The 20,743-nt window shown below is 49.1% G+C and overlaps 1 protein-coding gene across 11 annotated transcripts in view; it reads right to left on the bottom strand.

Annotated features, from left to right (window-relative positions):
* The window catches only part of enah (ENAH actin regulator), a 79,472-nt gene that overhangs the window by 16,746 nt on the left and 41,983 nt on the right, over positions 1-20,743 (bottom strand). For 10 of the 11 annotated variants that reach the window (XM_072703152.1, XM_072703151.1, XM_072703153.1 and 7 more), the window contains exon 4: positions 7,803-7,875. In XM_072703152.1, the coding sequence (XP_072559253.1) occupies positions 7,803-7,875 (73 nt within the window). Of the gene's footprint in view, positions 1-7,802; positions 7,876-13,290; positions 13,685-20,743 lie in introns of those variants that run through there. The other variant, XM_072703154.1, reaches the window with a different exon arrangement.

Raw genomic sequence — 20,743 nt, 5'->3', positions numbered from 1 at the left:
ACACACACGAGTCCCTCACGCTCCCAAGAACATTGTTTCTGCAGTAGAGTTACAATGATCCTCAGGGCAAAAATTCCATTAGATGGTCACATGGTGCTACGGTTAAGATGGCATGTTTATAAAAACAACAAGTATTCCCCCAACCCAACCCTTGGGGAACCCCAGACAGTCCACATTTTTGCTCCCTCCCAACTGGGGAGCAAAAACATGGACTGCCTGGGGATCCCTGAGGACTGGAAAGGAAACGCTGAAGTAAACGATACTCTTGTGTATCATTTTCACTGCTCATTTGACACTAATAGCTCCAAATTCACAAAGCTGGGTATGTTTCTGGAACAATTCAGATAAAAGGTACCATCCCCTTCAGGGTCTTGGACCAACAATCTTTAGCTCACAGGTTTGCATTCTTAATGATCCTACCGCAGCCCTATAGTAAGGCTCATTCCATTGCAGGTCAGTCCAGACAAACCCATATGGCTCCCAGTCAAGACCTTTTCATACCAAGAAAATAGGGATTACAAATTAATCACAAAGAATTGCTTGGCTGGAAGAGCACATTAGTTTTGACTGTGACAATCCAAAGAGCACATTTCACTCTATTCTGCAGTCTAGAAGGACCAACTATCTATTGAAAATGCAAGTAATGTAATTTTCTTTTGGCTAAGCAGGAAATCAGTGATTAATAACTGAAGTATTGTTTTTAGATTAAATTTCCCTTTAATAGGATAAAGACAAAAATTCATAAGTAGAGCCCAGTATAATTTGGCATGTAGAACAACTGCAGATAAGGACATCTGCTGAGCGCGTAGAGGGGGAGGCATGGCAGGCGGAGCCGTCCTCGAGGAAGATTCTACGTCAGCTTCAGCCGGCACTACAGGTCTGAGCTAGAATTTAAAGGGGGGGGATAAGAGGGTCCTTAATTAACACAGAGGGGCCAACCGTATCGTTAGCCAATGATATCACTCTAATCAGTGAGTGACAGGGCAGGGAACACCCTGCGGTCCAATTATTTTTCAGTGTTGCAAAGACTGCCCCGCCCCTTGTACACACCCATGCCTCTGAGGCTGCCCCACATTCCCCAAACAGTTCCTCATTCACGTCTAACCGGGTGCCCCAGTACCCCTGTTCCCCAAGGATGTTCCCAGGCTTGCAGAGCTGGGTCAGACACACAGCTCTTTCCTGGAATACCTTCTAACTTGTCCTTATTTTCAGTTTACCTTTTACCTAAAAATGCTCACCCCTTTAAGTCAGGTCAAAGGTACCACAGAAGGGCTTCCCCCCCGGGACTAGAACTGGCAACCTTAAGATTAGGCCAGTGTTTCCCAACCCGGTCCTTGGTGGCCCCAGCCAGTCTATATGTTTGCTCCTTCCCAGCTCCTGCAATGGATCAAGAACACAGAATACCTTATATAGAAGGAAAAAAGGAATGTGAACTCTGGGAGTCAAACAATTGATTAGGCCTTAAACCACTACGCCACCTACAGCTCTGGAGGTATGGTGACCTGACGTCCCGCCCAGGTGATCCATGCCCCGTTCGTAGTGCTTTCAAGCACCCAGCAGCTACGCGAGTAATATCCAAATAAGGGACCAACGAGGGGAATGAGCACTAAGAGAGCCGATGCTGTGAGGCGTTGACAAGCTACTAGGGCTTCACAATGTGTCAATGATCTCACCAACACCATGAAAAACCACGGGAGCACGTCAGAGACAGGATATTATTAGTGCGACGGCGTGTAAATTTAGGAAACGGTGTTGAGATACATGCAGATAATGGGTCATAGAAGGTTAAGGGTCTGTGATGCAATCTAAATGCAATCCTGAAACAAACCACAACGAACGTCAACGGCTGGCGAGATAACAAGAGGTCGACTATAAGGTTCCTGAATCCACTTAATGCATTAGCACCCTAGTTTGACAGCTTCTCCATTTAGCCCTTTTAGTTAACCAGTTAACCCCTCATAGGAGGGGCCTCTTAACCAGTCTGTCACCTGCTGCCTGATTAAAGCATCAAGCAGCCGCAGTCCCCTTAACTCGGCAGGTATTACTTAGATCCACGTCGATCAGGCTGAATTTGATCAGTTCGATTCAGACTGGTAAGGTCGAGGTTACAGGCCACGCCTCCGCTGAGCCTCGCCCCGTCTCTCAATGGCTTCCACATCAGTGTGGGGGAGGGAGCTATCAGACACCCACAAATTCCTCAGTGCAGGAATTCCCTTTACGGCATGCATCTCAGCCGGCCCTCCAGCTGGGGGCGCCACAGAGACATTGTGGCAAGCACATCACTGACCAGCAATGTAAAATGGAAGCAATTCCTTCAAATCACATTCATTTGGTCCTGACATTGATCGCACCCCAATGTGGTGAAATATCTTGGTGACGATTTTCAGATTAGCATTCAGACCATGATAGCCTGCTGCTCAGTGGTCAGGAAGGGATATATGCAGGGGTGGGGCTACAGGGGGAATGGCTCCAGATTAAAGCTGATTGGCCAGCAGAGGCCCTGCTCCCCTGTCACTCAAGGATTCAAAATCTATCATCGACAAACAATAAGGTTGGTCCCTTTGTGTATAATGGTCCCTCTTAAGCCTCCCACCCTAAAAAAAAAAATCTTAGAACTGCCCTGGGGTGCTGGTCACATGCTCCTTCACTCCATCCCGCATGACAATCTGGACCAAACCAGACCAGAAGTGGTTACGTTCAGTTTGCCAGGAGAAGGACAAAGGTAGGAGACATTCTCCCACCCTCCTTAAATGCTGAGCTCCCCCCGGCTTAGCGCACTGAAAGGCTTGGCCTTGGGGCTCACAGAGCACCCTGGCCGCCCCCCAGGGCTAACATGGCGACTGTCAGGGAAGGGGGGATGCCAGATGACTGATGTCACACGGAGTCTGCCAGGGTGACACAGATGGCTCCGCTTGGCATGACTGGCATCTGATTGGCCGCTCCGAATCCCTTTATACCCACAATAGGAGCCCGAAACACATGCAAGAACACATGCAAATCTCACATCGCACTCGCTGATGTGACATGGCAAATTCTACATACAACCAGCAGCTGAGACACGGTGTTGCGTGTCAGAAGATGCAAATGACCCTTTGAGAATTCTTAGAAGTGTGTTCTGATTTCCCAAACCGATTAACTAAATATTGTCTTCTAAAACACAGCAAAAGTGTTCTGCTGGTTAACCATTGAAATGTGAAAAATGACCGGGATCTGCAGAACTAACCAAAGGTAACTTTCCTCAAGTCCCACCTCGCCGAGAGAGAAGAAAGGGCTTAAAAAGATGTGGCAGGGGCTGTGGCTCCGTTTCCTGGCATCTTGGTTTCTGACACCCGTTGCCAGGGGAACGGTTGCTAAGGGAGCAAAGGCAGCACGTGGCCTAGACCGGAATGCCTTCCCATTACGCTCGACTTTTTTCTGGGCCTAAAAAGACCCGTTTGATGTGATCCATCTCTGCAGCGGCACGCCAGACGAAACAGGCAAGGAGATGGATTCCTCACCGTCATCTGAGCAGATGCTTTAAGGCCGAGCGCCTTACATAACTTATTATTCCACATGAACCATTTATGCTGCTGAATATTTGAATGTAGCAATTCAGGTTAAGCTACATTCAGGTTCTAGGTTCTCACAGTCACAAGTCCAACTTCTCCGAAAGTGCGAAAAAAGGTTTTATGGCCAAGAGACTATCAATCATGTCCCAAGATAAAACAACTGAACAAGGAACAAGGGGTTTAAGGAAAAACTTGATCATTTACAATATATCTAGGGATTCAAAACCCACAATCTGGTTCAGTTTTAGAAGGAAACTGGCCAAAAAAACAAAAACAAAATCATAATATACCTACTGTACCACTCTCACTAACATTTTATGGAAAGATCTTAAATTCAGTTACCTAGAATTAACGATGGTTTTTCAGAAAGCAGAATTGGGACAAATTCTGAGAGACTAAGTAGGGACCTTCAATAAATTGATGTAAACTATATCCAATCAGAGCCAAAACAAAGCATATAAAATAACTGATCATCCATCTAGATGTGCATCGTGTTGTCTGGGGGGGGGAGACACACTTGTAGTGTCCAACCCCTGACGACACAAGGCGGGAGAGCGTACAAAGGCACCAACCAAACCAGTGCGATCGGTACAAACTCTGAACCTCCTGGAAATGTAGGCCAGTTCCTCCTTAACAGACATCCTAAGGTGCAGTAGCAGGCCTCGTGTGATTTCCACCCCCTCTGCAGCTAACACTGTAATTAACACGCATTGTGCTAGTCAGCCACTAGGGGCATCTTCAAAAGTGCAATACTCTAGTGCCCCACACACACAGTGCTGCAAGGCATTTCTGGTACCAGGAACAGATAACAGAATAGCAGATGACAGATTAGCTACTGTGTGGAAAAGGGAAGGGGGCTGGTTAGTAGCAAGTCTCCACCAATGACTTGGTTTCAGCTACAAGGGCTGGAAACCTGACAGATGTGCTTCAAGGCAACAGCGGCAGACAACCAGTCTCACTGGTCTCATACGGGCTATTTATACACACGCCTGTCACGCCACCTGCCGCGCGTTACCCAATCAGGTACTGGCTGCCTGGCTTTCCGGCCAATCCATAGATACACATTCTTACATTTTGGGACAATCAGGAAGAAGATTCATTCTTTTAATGCACTGTATCCATTTTGGTCGGGAATTAGAATCGCTGGCCCAGCTGCTAGGAACTTCCATAACAAATTAAAAGTGCAAAGCGGATGAACCCACACCCTCCCCCCACCACATAATCCTGCATATGGCATAATGAGAGATAGAGGGAAAGATTAAATTATTGAAATGTTACGTGCATAAATTGGTCAGACAAACTAACATGATTAAGCGGGGTACGTGAGCAATAGGTGAGGTGCGCAGACTAGAACCCTAAAAGTTGTGCCAAATAGAGCATCCTGATGTCATCATTTGTGGAGGGGGGCGGGGGGGGGGGGTGACAGAGCAGGGAGGAAGCCTTCGATCAGGATCCTGAAAAATGCGAAAGCACAGACCGACTCGCTCGTGTTTGCAGCCAAAAGCAGACTCAGGGCTATGCGCCCACGCATGGAAGAGAGAGAGAGAGGGGGGGGGGGGAGAGAGAGAGAGGGAGAGCGCATCGTGTGTGGAAGCTCGAGGGAGAGTGCATTCCTGTAGCCCAGGAGAGCACTGATCACGTTCAGGCCACAAGAGGCTTCCCTGTGCTGGAGCCAGAGGTGGCCCAGACCTCTGGGCCTTCATTGGGATGCCGGAGAAGGACGAGGAGCATGCAGAGCGATGGGGTGGGGAGGGGGCGTGCCGCTGACACTCAGGCAGACCTCATGGGGAGCGGCAGAAGGATGTTCTAAAAAACGAAGGCATCCAGACTGCAGATTCTTCCAAGGAGGGGCAAGGCGGCCTCTGTCACACAGGTCAGACATATGGAACAGCAGCGGGGCTTCCCAGACATCTCACCAGCGCTCAACAACTAACCTCAATCACTATTCTCGTGAAAATATCCGACTTCGGATGAAAAATGCACACTTAGAGGTCAGTACTATGACGCCACACAGAGCTTCCCCCGACAGTAACGAGGCTTTGAGAAAGAAATGTGCCACAGAGTCTGACTGCTGAATCAAATTCCTGGGCTGCGATGACATCAGGCCCCAAGAATGTGGCATGTTTCATTGACTGGTAATGGCTAAATATGGCTGCCGTTACCACAGGTGTGAGGAGCCCAAAAAGAAAACGGGGGGGAAAAAAAAAAACACAAACGCACATTCTTTGAAGGATTTGTAACCCCCCCCCCCGCCCCCAAACTCCAAAGGTTAGCTGCAAACGCCATATAAGGAGCACTTAAAGACTAAAGCTCTGTGAGAGTCAAACTAAACATCAGGTTCTAATACCTACTATGGTTGTGTGAGCATCAACCTCAAGCTCATCTGGGGAGGAGATTTCCAGTCTGGAGACGCAGCATCTCAGCAGCTCCTCTAAGCAGCCGCGAGCCCGCGACTTAAAAATAAAACCGCTGGCTTTGCAGTGTCCTCTGGGATTTTGTGGTTCCGAGGAGACGCATCACGCGGCTCTGAACCAAGCTCACTTAACCGAACCTAAACTATTTACGTCCTCAACTAAAACAGATGGTTGACAACTTGAGTGTGACAGAACCACCTTGACCAGAGATGGGGGCACCTTGACTCCCCCCTCCTCAGTTTCAGAAGAAAGACGTCACTTGTGTCGAGCTCACGGGGGTGGGGGGAACTGACTCCTTAAATCACGACGCTGAGACCAATAGCCGCACCCCATGGTGACATGACAAGCAGCAGTTGGCACAAGAGCACCAGCATAGTAATATGAGTTTACCTCAAGTCATGGGGTAAATTTACATCTTTCTGACATAGGAGTACTGTACAGAGACACGAGGTCAACAAATCACATGAAATAACACCAACACCCCCCCCCCCCCCGTAGCTTTCTCAGATCCAGCTGTCGGTTGTGTGTTATATTCTTGCCTGCATTACAGAAATTTTATTTGGGGGCGAGGGGCAGGGGGATTTTTTTTACCCTTAAAGCATTCCCCTTCAGTAAAAATTTAATTCACAAATTAAATTCAAAAGTTGACTCAAACTCAGAGGTCGACATATGAGCTGACCACAGAAATTATTCTCCCCATTCGCTTCAATTTTGCAAACTCGTCCAATAAGGGCAAAAGAAAAACACTGAGTTCCTACACATCACACAGCACTGCTGTCCTTGCCATCCACTGCTGTCTGTGTCAGTTAAGTCATCGTGGGCAGGGGCAATAGGAGGTAAGCTGGTCCCAGATCAGTCTTTAGGTGCTCTGTCGCTGTGCCCTCCCCTCCGCCCTCTCACTGCCAAAACGTATCAGATTGTCTAATATCTGCCGTTCTGCAAGTTTCCCGCATCAGGGATGTGAGAAGAAATGACATCTCTGCAACCAGCCAAGGTTGGGGGCAGTGGGTGACAATCACAAAATCACCTTGGAGCCCCCCCCCCCCCCCGGCAAGGCCAAAAATAGACATGAAAGTGAGCCAAAGAACGAGCCTCAAGACATCAGCAAGTTAAGTTAACGTAACGACATGTGCTTCGAGATGTCATGTTTAAGAGGGTTCCGATGTAGTGTGCAAGGCGATTTTTTTTTGCATCCGTGGGTCAAGATCATACCACTTACAAACTGGCCTCTTCATTAAACATCTCCAGAACTTTCTTTAAGGAGTAAGAAAAGGAGTCTGTCTTGTTTGAGCCAGTGACTAAACATACAGAAATTAAATTTTGTCTGTAGGGCTTTCAAAGCATTTCAGCCAGGACACTACGGGAGCTGGGAGAACGCCACCTCAAACAAATCCAGCTGCTTCCTCCCCGACAGCAGCTACAAGGGCCTGACAGCTCCATACCATCAGATGGCATGGTGATTGAGAAGCCCAGATGATCTGCGGTGTCGATGACTCGTTAAAGCGCAAGCCCTGAACAGCTCCACCGAAAGCCCTTCTGGGTACAAACAAGCTCAAAAAGGCACATCAATAGGGCCTCTTGCTGGGGAAAACACCAAAAATCCAGCCAATCCTGGTGCTTTAGGCAGCCGGAGGCTCATTTGCATGCACGCGTAGCTCGAGAATTGCGTAACAGACTACAGTTTTTAGTGCCAAATATACCTGAACATTTATATCGACCAACGAGAACTTAAAACAAACTGCCCAAAATATCCAAAAGACCACGACCCGAATGTAGGCGGACACGGCACCACGGTAACAGTGTGCCCGCCGGCCAGGTCGGAGACTCAAGGTCGACTTACCTCCTCTGCATTTCCAGCTCCTCTGGCGACGGCCCATTCTGTACCTGAGTAGTCGGTCTTGGCAACGTGGGGCCTATAAGGGGAGATACAAAGCTCTAATCAACATCCGGCTCAGGTGAGCCTCTCACAGGGGCTTCCCACATAGAACAAAGGACAAAGAGGTGAAATATCCAGCCTGCAAGCTAAAACCCCAGTAAGGGGATCAGTGTTTTACCCCAGATCCCAGTACTTAACCTGAATGTCTCCAATAACAATATCAGTACTACTAATCTAAACCACTGCAAGTTGCTCTTGGCAAACCAACAGGTAAGCTAATAGCTAAGCTAAAAGCTAAGTTAATGAAGAACCTCACTGTAATCTCTACCACTGTTGAGGCTAAATGGTCCGTTTAGCTCCGTGGTGTAGCAACGCTAGGAGAGTGCACATATTAACAGTCATAGAAATGTTTGGTCTACCGAGGAAGATCGAGTTCATTGTCCTTCTTCAATGGGTTGAAGATCCTTCTTGCACTGATTAGGACATTTCAGTCAAGTTTATTCAGCCAGACATGCAGAGTCTCGATTTGGCAGACGTACATGTGGTGAACAGGAAAGCCGGCACACCCCCGGCAGTAAAAGATAGAGCTTCGGTTATCACTGAGACCAGCAGACGACTGGCTTTCCTGCAGCTTAGCTGGGGAGTCATGTAACTGGCACAGATTACAGTTTTTAAAAATAGGGAAGCGGCAAAAGTACCTGAACACTTATACAGACCAAACAAAACTAAAAACAATCTGCCCAAAATATCCAAGAGATTGTGACCCAATTGTAGGCAGAAAAGGGTCCAGATTTGGCAAATGTACAATGGGCTGAACAAAACGACTGGCACACTTCCGACAATAAAAGTCGCTGTTTCGGTTATCGCTGTAACCAGCATGAGACTAGAGAGATTCCTAAAGCTCCAGAGGGTTAATTACAGATACGGGACATTCCGAGTAAGACAGCTGGCCAGAAATGACGGAGAGGAGTAGAACAGTAGTAGGAATAGCGGCCCGTTTAGCAATAGAGATGGGCACCTTCCTTGGCACGGAAACGCTGAGTGACATCAGCCCGAACGGCGAGCCGGGTGCCCAGGCTAGAGCAGAAACAGCAGGCACTTCTGAGGGTGTTGGATGCCCCTGGGGGCATGAGGGGATGCTCAGCATTCACGAAAACGCTGCCAGCACCTGCCGGCGATCCCTCTTCCGCAGAAACGCCGGCGTTTCGGTGACATTTCCCAAGTAACTGTGAACTGCCATCCTGCCGTTTCCCCAACGCCCGCTGGGGTCGGTATCGCGGCCTGTTAATTATTAGGTGCTGCCAGCTTCCTGACATGGGAAGCGGAGAAGCCTGGGAGTCCCACACGGAACGGCAGAGGCCCACACAGGAGCCTGGGGCACACTGACTGGATAATAGGTCTCTGTTCACTGGGGAGACGTGGGGACTTTCCACACCTCCCAGACTGAGCCCTGTGTGACGGCCGGGACACCTGCTCAGCTTCACGCTTCCTGTTTACTCTCAGGGCTCCGCTGTGACATGACAGATGTGAGCGGCAGCCACCTTCCGCCTCCACCTGGGAAAGCAAGCCCTCCAATCAGGCAGCCCCAGCAGACGCAAGCCCTCCAATCAGGCAGCCCCAGCAGACGACACAAAAACCACCCGACGAATCATTAGGTGGAACAAACACAGCACTGGAAGGTCATCAGGCTCCACGCAGAACTATTCTCACAAAAAAAGACAACACTAGACATTAGAAATGATCACACTAAGGTAATTCATTGCAAGCCCGTTCTTTAAGGGTAAAGATACAAATAACACTGAAGCTTTTGACATATTGTCCAGGTTCTTTTTGATGACATCACATGTCAATCAGGACAAAGGCTGCTACTCCCCAACCTTTGGCCCTAACAGAACCTTTTCCTGGCCTGGATGGAAGAAGAATGCTATTACAGAGGAATTGACAGATCCGTTTTACACTTACCTTAGATCACTCCCCACCCACTCACCCAAAAAAAAAACAACAATACCAGCACAGTTTAGATATTTGGGAACAAAACGGTCTAACAGAAGCCAAAACAACCAAAAGCTGAAGTTCACAGGCATCACATCCCCTTTAAATTACATCACGCAAACGAAAGATACAATGATTGATACTGCAGTCAAAAATCTGCGAAATTAACCTGCTAAAAATGGAAACTGCATCAATCAGGAAGCCATGGAGGAGAAGAGCCTCCACAGGCAGAGACGCGGAACAAAGCTGAGGATTGGCTACACAGAAGCAGGGCAGTGGTGTGGCCGGATCGGCGTGGCCGGATCGGCGTGGCGGCCTGCCGGGACGCGGGACCTACGCGGAAAAGGCGTCTCCTTGGCCCTCTTCTGGCAGCACATGTAGTTCCACAGCACCCCTGGGCAGCCTGGGGGCGCCGCCGTCCCTCCAAGTCCACCCACGGCGTCACAGCGGGTAGCATTCAGGTCCATAGCGGCGTCGGAGAGGGCGTTCCATCAGCCGGGGCGGATCCGGAGGGATGCGTGCGAACAGAGGAGCAGCGATTCCCGCGGTCTGGGCGATAGCCACCCCCCCCACAGTGGTTAGAGCTCCTCCTAGCCATGATCAATTATTAATGCCGCAAATAGCAGGGAGGGTGGGGGGTGCGTGACGACTAGAGCATCTTAGCAGGGCCATGGCACTGACCCGCTATCGCCCCCTCCTGGTCATGGCCACGCCCAACCTGTACCCTCCACATGTTTTACCCTTGAGTGTATCCCTCCTAAAGAATTGTTCTGAGCTGTGAAGCATCAACGCAAGTCTGACAGGAGGTCCGGGGGGGGAGGCAGACTGGCAAAGTCACCAGAAGTCTGTCACCCTGCGTCGGTCTCCGCAAAACCACTCGATTCATTGCCTTTCCAGGGACGGCGCGGTGGCAAGCTGTCACCCACCGAAGAGGAGACGACAACGGGGAATATGATCTCGCCTCGGGCTCCCGAGGTGGATGCGACAAAAGTATCGATCCATTAGGACATGAGAAGGTTACAGGGTCTACACGCCCTGGGGGCGGGGGTGTCTCAAGAGCTGCTGAGGGAGGCAGGTGCGAGGAAGCCGGGAGTGAAATTACACCCCCTGGCCGGGGCCTCCTGACGGCTTCCCTGCACGGCTTCTGGGACCGATACACCATCCGGCGGCGTCCTTCAGATGCGGAGCAGAATGGGCCCCCGGAAATGGAAACAGGCCGACACAAAGGCTCCGGGCGGATCCCAAGAAGGGGGGGGGGTCATCATAAACCCCCCGTCACCCATATGGGGTTTTCTTGGTATATCATTAGGACCATCGGCGTTCGGTGTGCGACGACTCGGGTGGGTCCGGGCACCGAGATCCGGCATGTTCCCTCGGAGGCTGCACGACTCTGCGACGGGCAGCGGCGGAAAAAGTTGTGAATGGCGAGGGCCGTTTAAAAATAAAACCGCCCCCATCTTCCAAAACCAGCCCGGATGGCGTAACAGCAAACGCAGCGAAGCTGTCAGCCAGCCACCAACGGCGGCAGCTGAACTGGGTCACACTTCAGCTCCGTCTTCTGCCTTTTCCGGCTGTTTTTAATTTTTTATTTTTTTTTTAAATTTTATATGCATTACAGAAAATCCCAATTAAGGCCTAGAGGAAGCACTCTAATTACGACGACTATACAGGGAGCGCGGCTGATCAAAAAAGGCCCCTAACAAATACAGCGGTCACGCTGGGGGCTATGTGGATTTGCGCTGATCTGTATTTCCGTTAGCACCCCCCCTCGTTCTCCCGCGCGTCACAGCGCCTTCCAGCCCGGACCCGTCCGCGCCCACAGATGTGCCATGCCGAAAGGAGCCGGTTTTGGCTGCGTCACTGGATCGCGGGCCATCACTGAGAGGAGAGGGAGAAGCCTGCAGATTTCAAGATGGGGTTTAAAGAACATTCTATGCTGGTCAAATGATTAAAATAAACTCAACCAGTGGTGGCTGGAAACTTTAAAAAAAAAAAATTATAAAAAAAGAGGAGGAGATAATACAGTTTACAATATTACTTGTTAAATTATGAAACAAGTAACTTTTACTACTGCCTCGTCTAACTTTATGGACCGGCCTTGTTTCACTTAATCGCACCAGAACAGGGTGTGTTCTAGTCCCTCAATTCCCAATTCTTAATAGACCGTAACCCTCAGAGGAGCGAGCCCTCCTGGTCGGCCTGTCGAAAGATGACAGCTTCCCGTTCGTCGCCCACCTGGCACAGGAACAGTGCATGACACGCAGCTTGGTGGAGGGGGGGGGGGGCCGGGGGGGGGTGAGATGAATTCCTGCAGAGGCCCCCCCCCAAGGCAGGAGGCTGCTACCTAATAAAAGGAGGTTTGCTCAGAGACAGGGTGTGAAACACAAACCTGGGAAACTGGTTTATTCTGGTCACCCAGCAGCCCTAATCCTGGACAGTCTCATCCCAGGAATTACAACCCCCACCCCCCCCCCCCCTGAATCTACATGCCATTAAAACCATATTTGTGTGTAAAACAAAAAAAAATCCATCCATATAAAGAGCTGAATAGCTGAATGACGGAATCAGAGTTTCTTTGGATAACTCACTTAGCAGAAAAACAATAAAAGTTTACAAATATGCTTTACAACAAGCATGGCTGCCCTCGCCAAAAAGATGCAGCCGGAAAACTTCAGAACCATTCACAAAAAAAAGGAGCCGAGATCAGATAACTGCATCCATGACCCCTTAAAGGGGTAAAATGCAGAGACCATGGAGACACACGAGTGTAGACTGTATTAGTTGCTATACAATACTTCCTGCGGAAGACCTCGGACTAGCCAATCAGAGTTCAGAGCAGCCATCCAATAGCAGGCCCTGTACGGTACTGCCAGAACCAATCAACACCCAGACTTCAGTTAGAGGAATGGGAGCGAGAGGTTGCTTGATTGATATACAGTAGCTGCCCTTGGGAGTTGTAGCCAGGCATCTCCACCAGCATGAGCTCAGTGCCAGCAATTAGGAAAGTTCAGCTAAAACTTCGAGCACATGGTTACACACCAGTGCATCGTGCTCCAAGTCACATTTCTGAAAGCATGTTTCAAGCCTCACGCTATAGTTCAGTAAGCAGCCCAGGGGTATCAGACTCGCACATTAGCCTGGGATAGATCACGCTGTGCATCATTCGCCTTAAGCAGCGATGAGCATTCACATATATTTATCAGTGAGACAGCAAAAGCTTGAAAACACTCCCTACTTCCGATAAAACACCACCAGGCAATGACACAGCAGCTAATAAGAGCCAATGAATTAAACATTTCACACAGTCTACTGTGATTAGTGAGGAATGCAGGAAAAATGGGTATAGCGGCCATATTACGCGATTTCAGCCCGATGTAAACACAAGCGAACCCTTTAATTTAAGCCAAGTGAAGGAAAAGTCATCAAACCTTGACCACACCCCCTCAGCACAGCTACTCACTCCTCAGAATGATGTCCGCTCGGCTGATCCTCTGAGGAGGAAAGCGGCTAACCCGCGGAGCGGGCATGACGACACGATCGGCGAGCCTGGACGCGAGGTGTCGCCCCGCGGAACCGACAGAGGCACCGACCCAGCCAATAACGTTGCACGGGGACCAGTGGATGAGCACCCTCCCTCTGGGCCGAGGTTGTGCGGAGAATCAGCGTGTGTCTGCGAGGACCTGGACGCAAAGCTTGGTCTCGGCGTTTAAGGGGATCACCAACGGCAGGACTGTCAAAGAACACGCAGCTCTGGTAAACAAAAACTGGGCCAGCAGCCGGATCTTCCTCTCGCCTTTATTGGGCCGTTGATGCAATTAGGGTCACATGGTGTCACGAGAGATGAGGGTGGGGGGTAAACAAACATGCCAGGCGTCTCACGGCTGCATAAACACGCTCTTTTCGGCGCAGGAACGGCGCCAGCCGTCACGAGACGGGACCCTGCCGAGATACAGCCTCGCTGGGGCATCTTCAGTGAGCATCACAAAGCTGGGGGGGGAGGGACACATATAGACACAAACAGTGACCGGGGGGGGGGGAATGCTGGGCCTTGGAGTCACCCTGACCGACAGGGGTGAGGGTGGGGGGGTCTATCATCCAATAGAGTTTGCAAGTAATCCACTGTCAGCAGTGTGTCAAAACAAAGTATTTATACCATACAGGTGACATACAAATCCGTGTGCTGGCATATGACAGGTCTGTCACATGGACAATTCAGGACAATGAGGAAATGCCAGTATTACGGAGCCACCCCCTCCCCCCAATGGAGAGATGTAATTCCTTTATAAAAAGAAAATAGGGGGGGGGGGGGGTCTCCACTACTGATATGACTGACAGCCAGCTGGAGCCGGCCAATGACAGCGAAGCATGCTCCCCGTCAACACAAAAATTCCCACTGTTCTATTCCCAGGCTTCAGCCCAGCGTCAACCCCAGCAACCACCCAGCTCCCGCGTGCTGTCTGTCAAAGGAGGATCTGTGAGAGCGCCCCCTAATGGCCACAGCTTGCAGTGCGACGGCACAACTAATGCGACGTGACTTGAATAATTTTTTCCACACACTGGAATTAACGGAATCCAAATATAGAGAGCCTCCCACACAAGGCGCACGCAGTCTCCCAGGGACTGCATTTCACACGAGCCTCAACCCCCCTACCCCCACCGGAGCATCCTCTGCCTGCAGCCAGCAACAGCGCTTATTTTAAAAAAAGATCACACGGAGAAAAGCCCGCGGCCGGCTGGCTCCAGGATGACGGCATGGCCGACTCTGGCCCTGTGACTGCAGGCTAAAATTAGCCAGGACGGAAAACAGGGGAGCGGACCTGCATGCGGTCAGGCCACCGACCCTGACGGCAGGTGACACGCTACGGAGAAGGCGGGGGGGGGGGGTGGTTTATCAGCAAGACTGCAGATCTGTGGGGCTACAGCAAGTAAGCTACAGCTAGCAGGTCAGACCCCAGGGCACATTTATGGCACATTAAGAGTAGCGAGGACGAAAGAACAGGCATATCTATTCCCTGTTGAAAGCAAAAAGACCCAGAGGTCAAAACCGCACTGAATTCCCCGATTTCCTGCAATACCACCCACCACCAACAGAGGGCTTTGGGGAAAAGATGGGCAATTTGAGCTTGAGTAGAACTGCCATCAGTTTCATTGTATAGATGCATCCTTTCTATCGATTAGGCGCATCAGTGTGTAAATCAGAGCCAGCAAGAGCTACTGAAGGACAAAAAGCAGAAAGACTGACATTTCAGCATAACATGAGAACAAAGAAAAATGCAGGAAATCTCTCAAGCAATAATGTAAGCCCTGGAGGACTGTGTTCAATTAGTCCATTTTAACTACAATGAGAGGCAGGGTTTGTCAGGCTGCTCGCTCAAACCACTGTACTCAATATGCAGCCAGTCACACAGGGAGAATAACCATCTGGCCAATTATTCACAGGATACCTCAATGAACCTAAGGAGTCAGTCTGACAAAATGACAGCCCTGTCCCAAAACGAGTGTATGAGCGATGGTCAGGTGCTCAGGCCAGTCCCCGTTCAGAAAGATTTGCCAAATTGAGGCTTCAAAGGGATTTTAGTTACGTTCTGTTTACTTTTAAGGGCCAGAAGAGACGGCTGGTCTGGGAAGCACGTCTCTCCGAGGGCTGATTCTTGCATTTTCCTTCAAGATGGGGGAGGACATGACTTCTAGTTTTGTCCTCCTTCTGATACAGACTGAACGTAACCACATCGGGTCGGATTTGGTCCGGTCTGGGATGAGAGTCAAAGTGCACCCAGGGGCAAATCTAGGATTTATTTTTATTTTTTTAAGGCATTAGCGTTAGCCAATGATGTGCCTCGAAGCAGTGAGTGACAGAGGAGGGGGCACTCCAGAAACCAATCAGCTGTGTGCCCCTGCGGCCCTAACCCTGTGTCCTTCACATACTGCACATGGCGCAGGCAGCCAGTCAGGCCCAGTGTTGGTCCTGGAATGTCGGGGGGAGGGGAGAACAACTCCGTCTCCATGTGAGAATGCAACTAGAATAATGTTCGACCAGATCAATGAACGTAGCAGCCAGGGCAGGTCGGCGTCCCTACGACCGCGTGACAGCGGGGAGACCCCAAGCAGAACAGAGTCCATCTCCGCCACCTATAAACAGCCTAATGCAGACAGACAGTGGCTGGGCCTCCCCTACCCTCCCTGCCCCCCCCAGGAGCACTGAGGTCCGTCCGGCAGGACTGGCCCAGAGAGGCCCACATCTCTCACAGCCCAGACAACTCAGGAGGCAGCTACGCTTAGTCAGCAAGCGAGTCCACGGAGGGGAAACAGCCAGGAGTGTCCAAGAAAGCCTAACAGGCCCAGCAACAGCCTGAGGCAGGTCAGTGCACACCGACAACACACTCATGGGGCAGAAAAGCTGGGGCAGAGCAGGCAGACACCAGCGTGGGACTGAGATGGGGGGGCTGGGGTGCCAGGTGGGATGGGGGGGGGGGGGGGGGGTGAAAATGACACCGGAGCTCAACGGTGACAGCTGGACATGACGTCGCCTCTTCCGAAAACAAAAGGCCAGACAGCACTCGGTGACGGCTCCATATACGGGCCCGTGTATAATTACCAGCAATCTGCATAATTAAGCGCATCCCCATCAGGCGATTAAAGGGTCGATGTTAGGCTGCTTCAGAGTCCAACACAGAAAAGATGGCAGGAATTTTCCGAACCATGAATGACAAATGGAGAATTTGGAAGGGAGAGCGCAGATGTATGGGATGTTTCCACGGTGACCGTCTCAGGCTTGGAATCATAGATGTTTATCCATAACAGGGGAGAGCAAGGAGGCATGTGGAAACCGGCGATTCAGAGGCAGGTCTGGTACCTGAAGGGCGCCGGAAAGCCCAGCTACCCCAACAAGGAGCCCTCAAAACGGAGGCTCCCAGAGAAGTCGTGAGGCAGAAAAAGCTCATCCATGCTCCCCCCCTCCCACCACCACCCCCCCCCCCCCAAGCAGAATCCCCCCGGAACCACATCCTCCATCCGCCGCCCATCGCCCAGGGAGCACAGCGGCATTCCACAGCATCTCCCTCACCTCCTCAGCATTTCTGTTTATGGCTTTTGTTTAAAAATCAGATGCCGTAAATAGATCCCATGCTGGAATTTTTAAGCCGTGTCTTAAATAGATCAGGTATTTAAACAAAAAAGAAAGCAAAAAAGAGACTGCACTTCATCCAAACAATGCCCCATCTGTTTCCAATACAAACAACTTGACTGCAGGAATGATACGAACATAACCTGAAGAGGACTGGAGGCTGACAGGCCATCACCCCCATGCCCCCATGCCCCCATGACACTGAGCATCCAAAGGATCCGAGAGGGGGGGGGGGGGGGGGGCGGGGGGGTTTTCCCAGTAACATCCAGCTTCCCTACCTTGATTTGCAGCATCCCCAGCCCTGAACAAGTTCACTTATGAGAAGGAAATCATTCAGTGACACGTTTCCTTAGAATCCTGCACATACACCGCACTCACCAGGAATTGTGTTAAACACCTGGCCTACAAAACCAGAGCTACTAGCGTTCCCAGTCAGACCAGTTTGTAGGGGGAAAAAAAAAAAGAAGTGATCTCACCCCATCAACTGAAGACAAGGCACTGGAACGGGACAAAAAAAAAAAAAGCTACATACAGACTCCAAATTATCTGTTCCCAGGACACTTTGGACAGAACCTACACTGGAATGCAGAAACGCCACATTGATAAAACCCAGTCCTGCCTTATTTCACATTTATACTTAATGGCAAATCACCATGCCCTTGAGATTTGATTTATAATCACATTTCTTTTAAAACAAGAGGAAGGTATTGTGCTCAATCACACAATGTCACAGAAATCTCATTAGCCATGACACTGCTGCAGCAGATGACATCAGCTCAGTCACCGCTGACGCTCCCACTGACGTTAACCGTCCACGGTCCACGTTACTTGGTGACCAAACCACTGCGATCCACCATATCTGCTGGTGCCCACGTGCAGTTTCTGAAGCATGAAGCATGGATCCATCACTTGTTCTCCAATATATTCACTGCTATTCCTGTCTTCAGCTTGGCCTCTTTACCTGGCAGGAAGCATTGACCGGAGCCAGCTGACGATTCAAAACCTACTGATATCCACTCAGCATTACAGAGACCAGTGGTTCTCAACCTCTCTTGCACCGCGACCCAATTTTTGCCATGCCAGCTCAATCTCGACCCTATATCAAGTATAGGTCTAAATTAATGCCACGATCAAGCACGTAGTGCACTCTGCAATTTACACCAATCAATGCCTATCGCACAAATCTGATTGGATGTGCCAGTGAATTTCAAATTAAGCATCTGTGGTTTGGCTTCTTGGATCGGTTGAGTGTTCACTAGTTTTGCACTAAGCAGTTGCAGACCCAAGACCCGTTTATATAGGTTAATTCTAGGATTGGGGCTGGGAAATCTGATCGTGGATCAGCATAGGAGCTTGGCTGGTTTTAAAATGCTAAAATTTCCCCACTCTGACCTTTTCAGACCCATGGGTTGAGAATCGTTGGCGCAGACCAACCGCGGCCATGTGACCCCCCCCCTTTGTGGGTGCCGGTAACCTGGGACTTAACAGGATACAAAAAAAATAGCTGCTGTTCAGATACCAACACTGTCACCTACAGATCCAGCCACTTAAAATTTCCCCTCCAGTCTGGCTGGCAGCCAAATCCCAGCCAAGTTCCTTCCAATTACCATCCGAAAGGTAGAGCCCCCCTTCTTCTAGGGGTGGGCCTATATTTGACTATAAACCCGCCCATTCATTCACTTGCAGGGTGATACCATTAGATGGCGCTGTCTTTACAAAAACTTTACTTTTCTTTTTACAGGGTTAAATGATTGAATGGTCTTTGCTATGACTTAAAAAAGCTCATTTTTGTTTTAATTTATTTTATTTACTTATTTTATTTTAATATGCTTTATTGGTTTGTTTATTGTCTATTCTTATTTATCCTTTGTACAGCACTTTGGTCCTACAGTATATTGATTTGTTTTAAAGTGCTTTATTTTAAGCATAGTCCACAAATTTTCAATAGGGTTCAGTTTGTTGGCTTTGGGAAGGCTGTTCTGATGTGTGTTGTGATCATTGTCCCTGTATCAACTGTCCAGCCATTGATTGTTGATACTGTAACTGCAGCAATCAGAATCAGAATCAGCTTTTATTCGCCAAGTGTGCTGGGGCACACAAGGAATTAGTTTCCCACAGTTTGATACTCTCTCATACACAAACAATAAGTTAGAGCTGGGCGATAAATCAATTTAATTGATTAATTCGAATTTACAGTTCAGGACGATATGTTTTCATGAAATCGATTTTATTACTTTTTTTACACACAAGCGCCAAATGCGGAACTAATGCGATGCACCATTCCTCACGGGTAAATTAACACTGTAGCAGATTCACTAACAACATGGCAATGACAGGGGAAAAGATGGCACGTGCCCAAAGAAAGGTGTTGCTACTTCTGTAATTTGTAATTGTAATTGTAATATAATATGTCAAACCCAATGGCATAAAGTATTTACTTAATACTAAGCTGACATGATAAAATTATGTGTTTTTTTTCTATTGTTATTACAATATTACTTATTACTTTTATTTATAAGTTTGAGGGTGTATTGTGTTGTTGCCAGTTTTAAAATAAGCTATAGAGAAACCTTTCTAAAAGTGTTCACAATAATAACTGACACTTTATTGATCCCCGTGGGGAAATTGTGTTTATGCCTCCCTCAACTTGATCTTTGAAGAATAAGTTGTCTGTGAAGGCCACCTGTTGGGGCCTTGCTCAAGGAGCTGCAGATATACTGAGGCTGGGCTTGAACCAGTGACCTTCTGATTACAAGCACACAGCTTAGCCCACTGAGCCACACACTGCTCCTAAACGTGTGGTCTAAAGTAAATAAAGCTAAATAAAGTAGTTTGATTTTGAGTAGGGGAGGGGAGAATCGATTAAAATCGGAAATCAGATTTTTTGTGAAAAAATCTGAGATTTTATTTTTAGGCCATATCACCCAGCTCTACAATAAGTGACACTATAAAAACAAAATACCGTATACAAGAAATACTGTACAAATACAGTACAATACAATACAAATACAATACAAATGTGAAAAATTATAAATATTATAAATATACACAGGTGAGTAACACTGTGCAATTTTAAGGTGCGAGGTAGAGTGTAAACAGTTTTTGTAAACAGATCTGTAGCGCCTGCCAGAGGGGGGTAGCTGGAGAAGATTGTGTCCAGGATGTGACGGATCTGAAATGATTTTAACTGCTCGTTAAAATCTATGCTCGTTTAGCCGAACTAAAGTCCACAAATCGGATCCTGGCATAAGTTCCTGGACGGACCAGATGTTGCAGGATATAATGCAGCCCCATATTCACTGCATCATCCACCGACCTGTTTGCCCGATAGGCAAACTGCAGGGGGTACAGCTGGTGTCCTGTAATGTCCTTTAGATGGGCTAAAACCAGGCGTTCAAAGGATTTCATGACCACAGACGTCAAGGCGACAGGTCTGTAGTCATTCAGTCCTGTAATGGTGGGTTTTTTGGGGACCGTGATAATGGTGGAGCGTTTGAAGCACGAGGGAACTACACACAGCTCCAGGAATCTATTGAAGATGCGGGTGAAGATGGGAGCCAGCTGATCAGCACAGGTTTTGAGGCAGGAGGGGGATACACCGTCTGGTCCCGGGGCCTTCTTGGTTTTCTGTTTCTGGAACAGCCGGCTCACTTCCGCTTTGTGTATTCTGAGTTCCAGGGGGGAGGATAGGGGGGTACGAGGTGTGATGGGGGTTATTGTCTCTGGAGTGGGGTGGATGGGGGGTGTGAATCTGTTTATCTCAAACCTGCAGTAGAAGTTGTTCAGCTCA

This window comes from Paramormyrops kingsleyae, chromosome 19, assembly GCF_048594095.1.
Source record: "Paramormyrops kingsleyae isolate MSU_618 chromosome 19, PKINGS_0.4, whole genome shotgun sequence".
NCBI lineage: Eukaryota > Metazoa > Chordata > Actinopteri > Osteoglossiformes > Mormyridae > Paramormyrops > Paramormyrops kingsleyae.
Note: the sequence above shows the minus strand (reverse complement) of the source record. Positions and strands in the feature narration are given on the sequence as shown.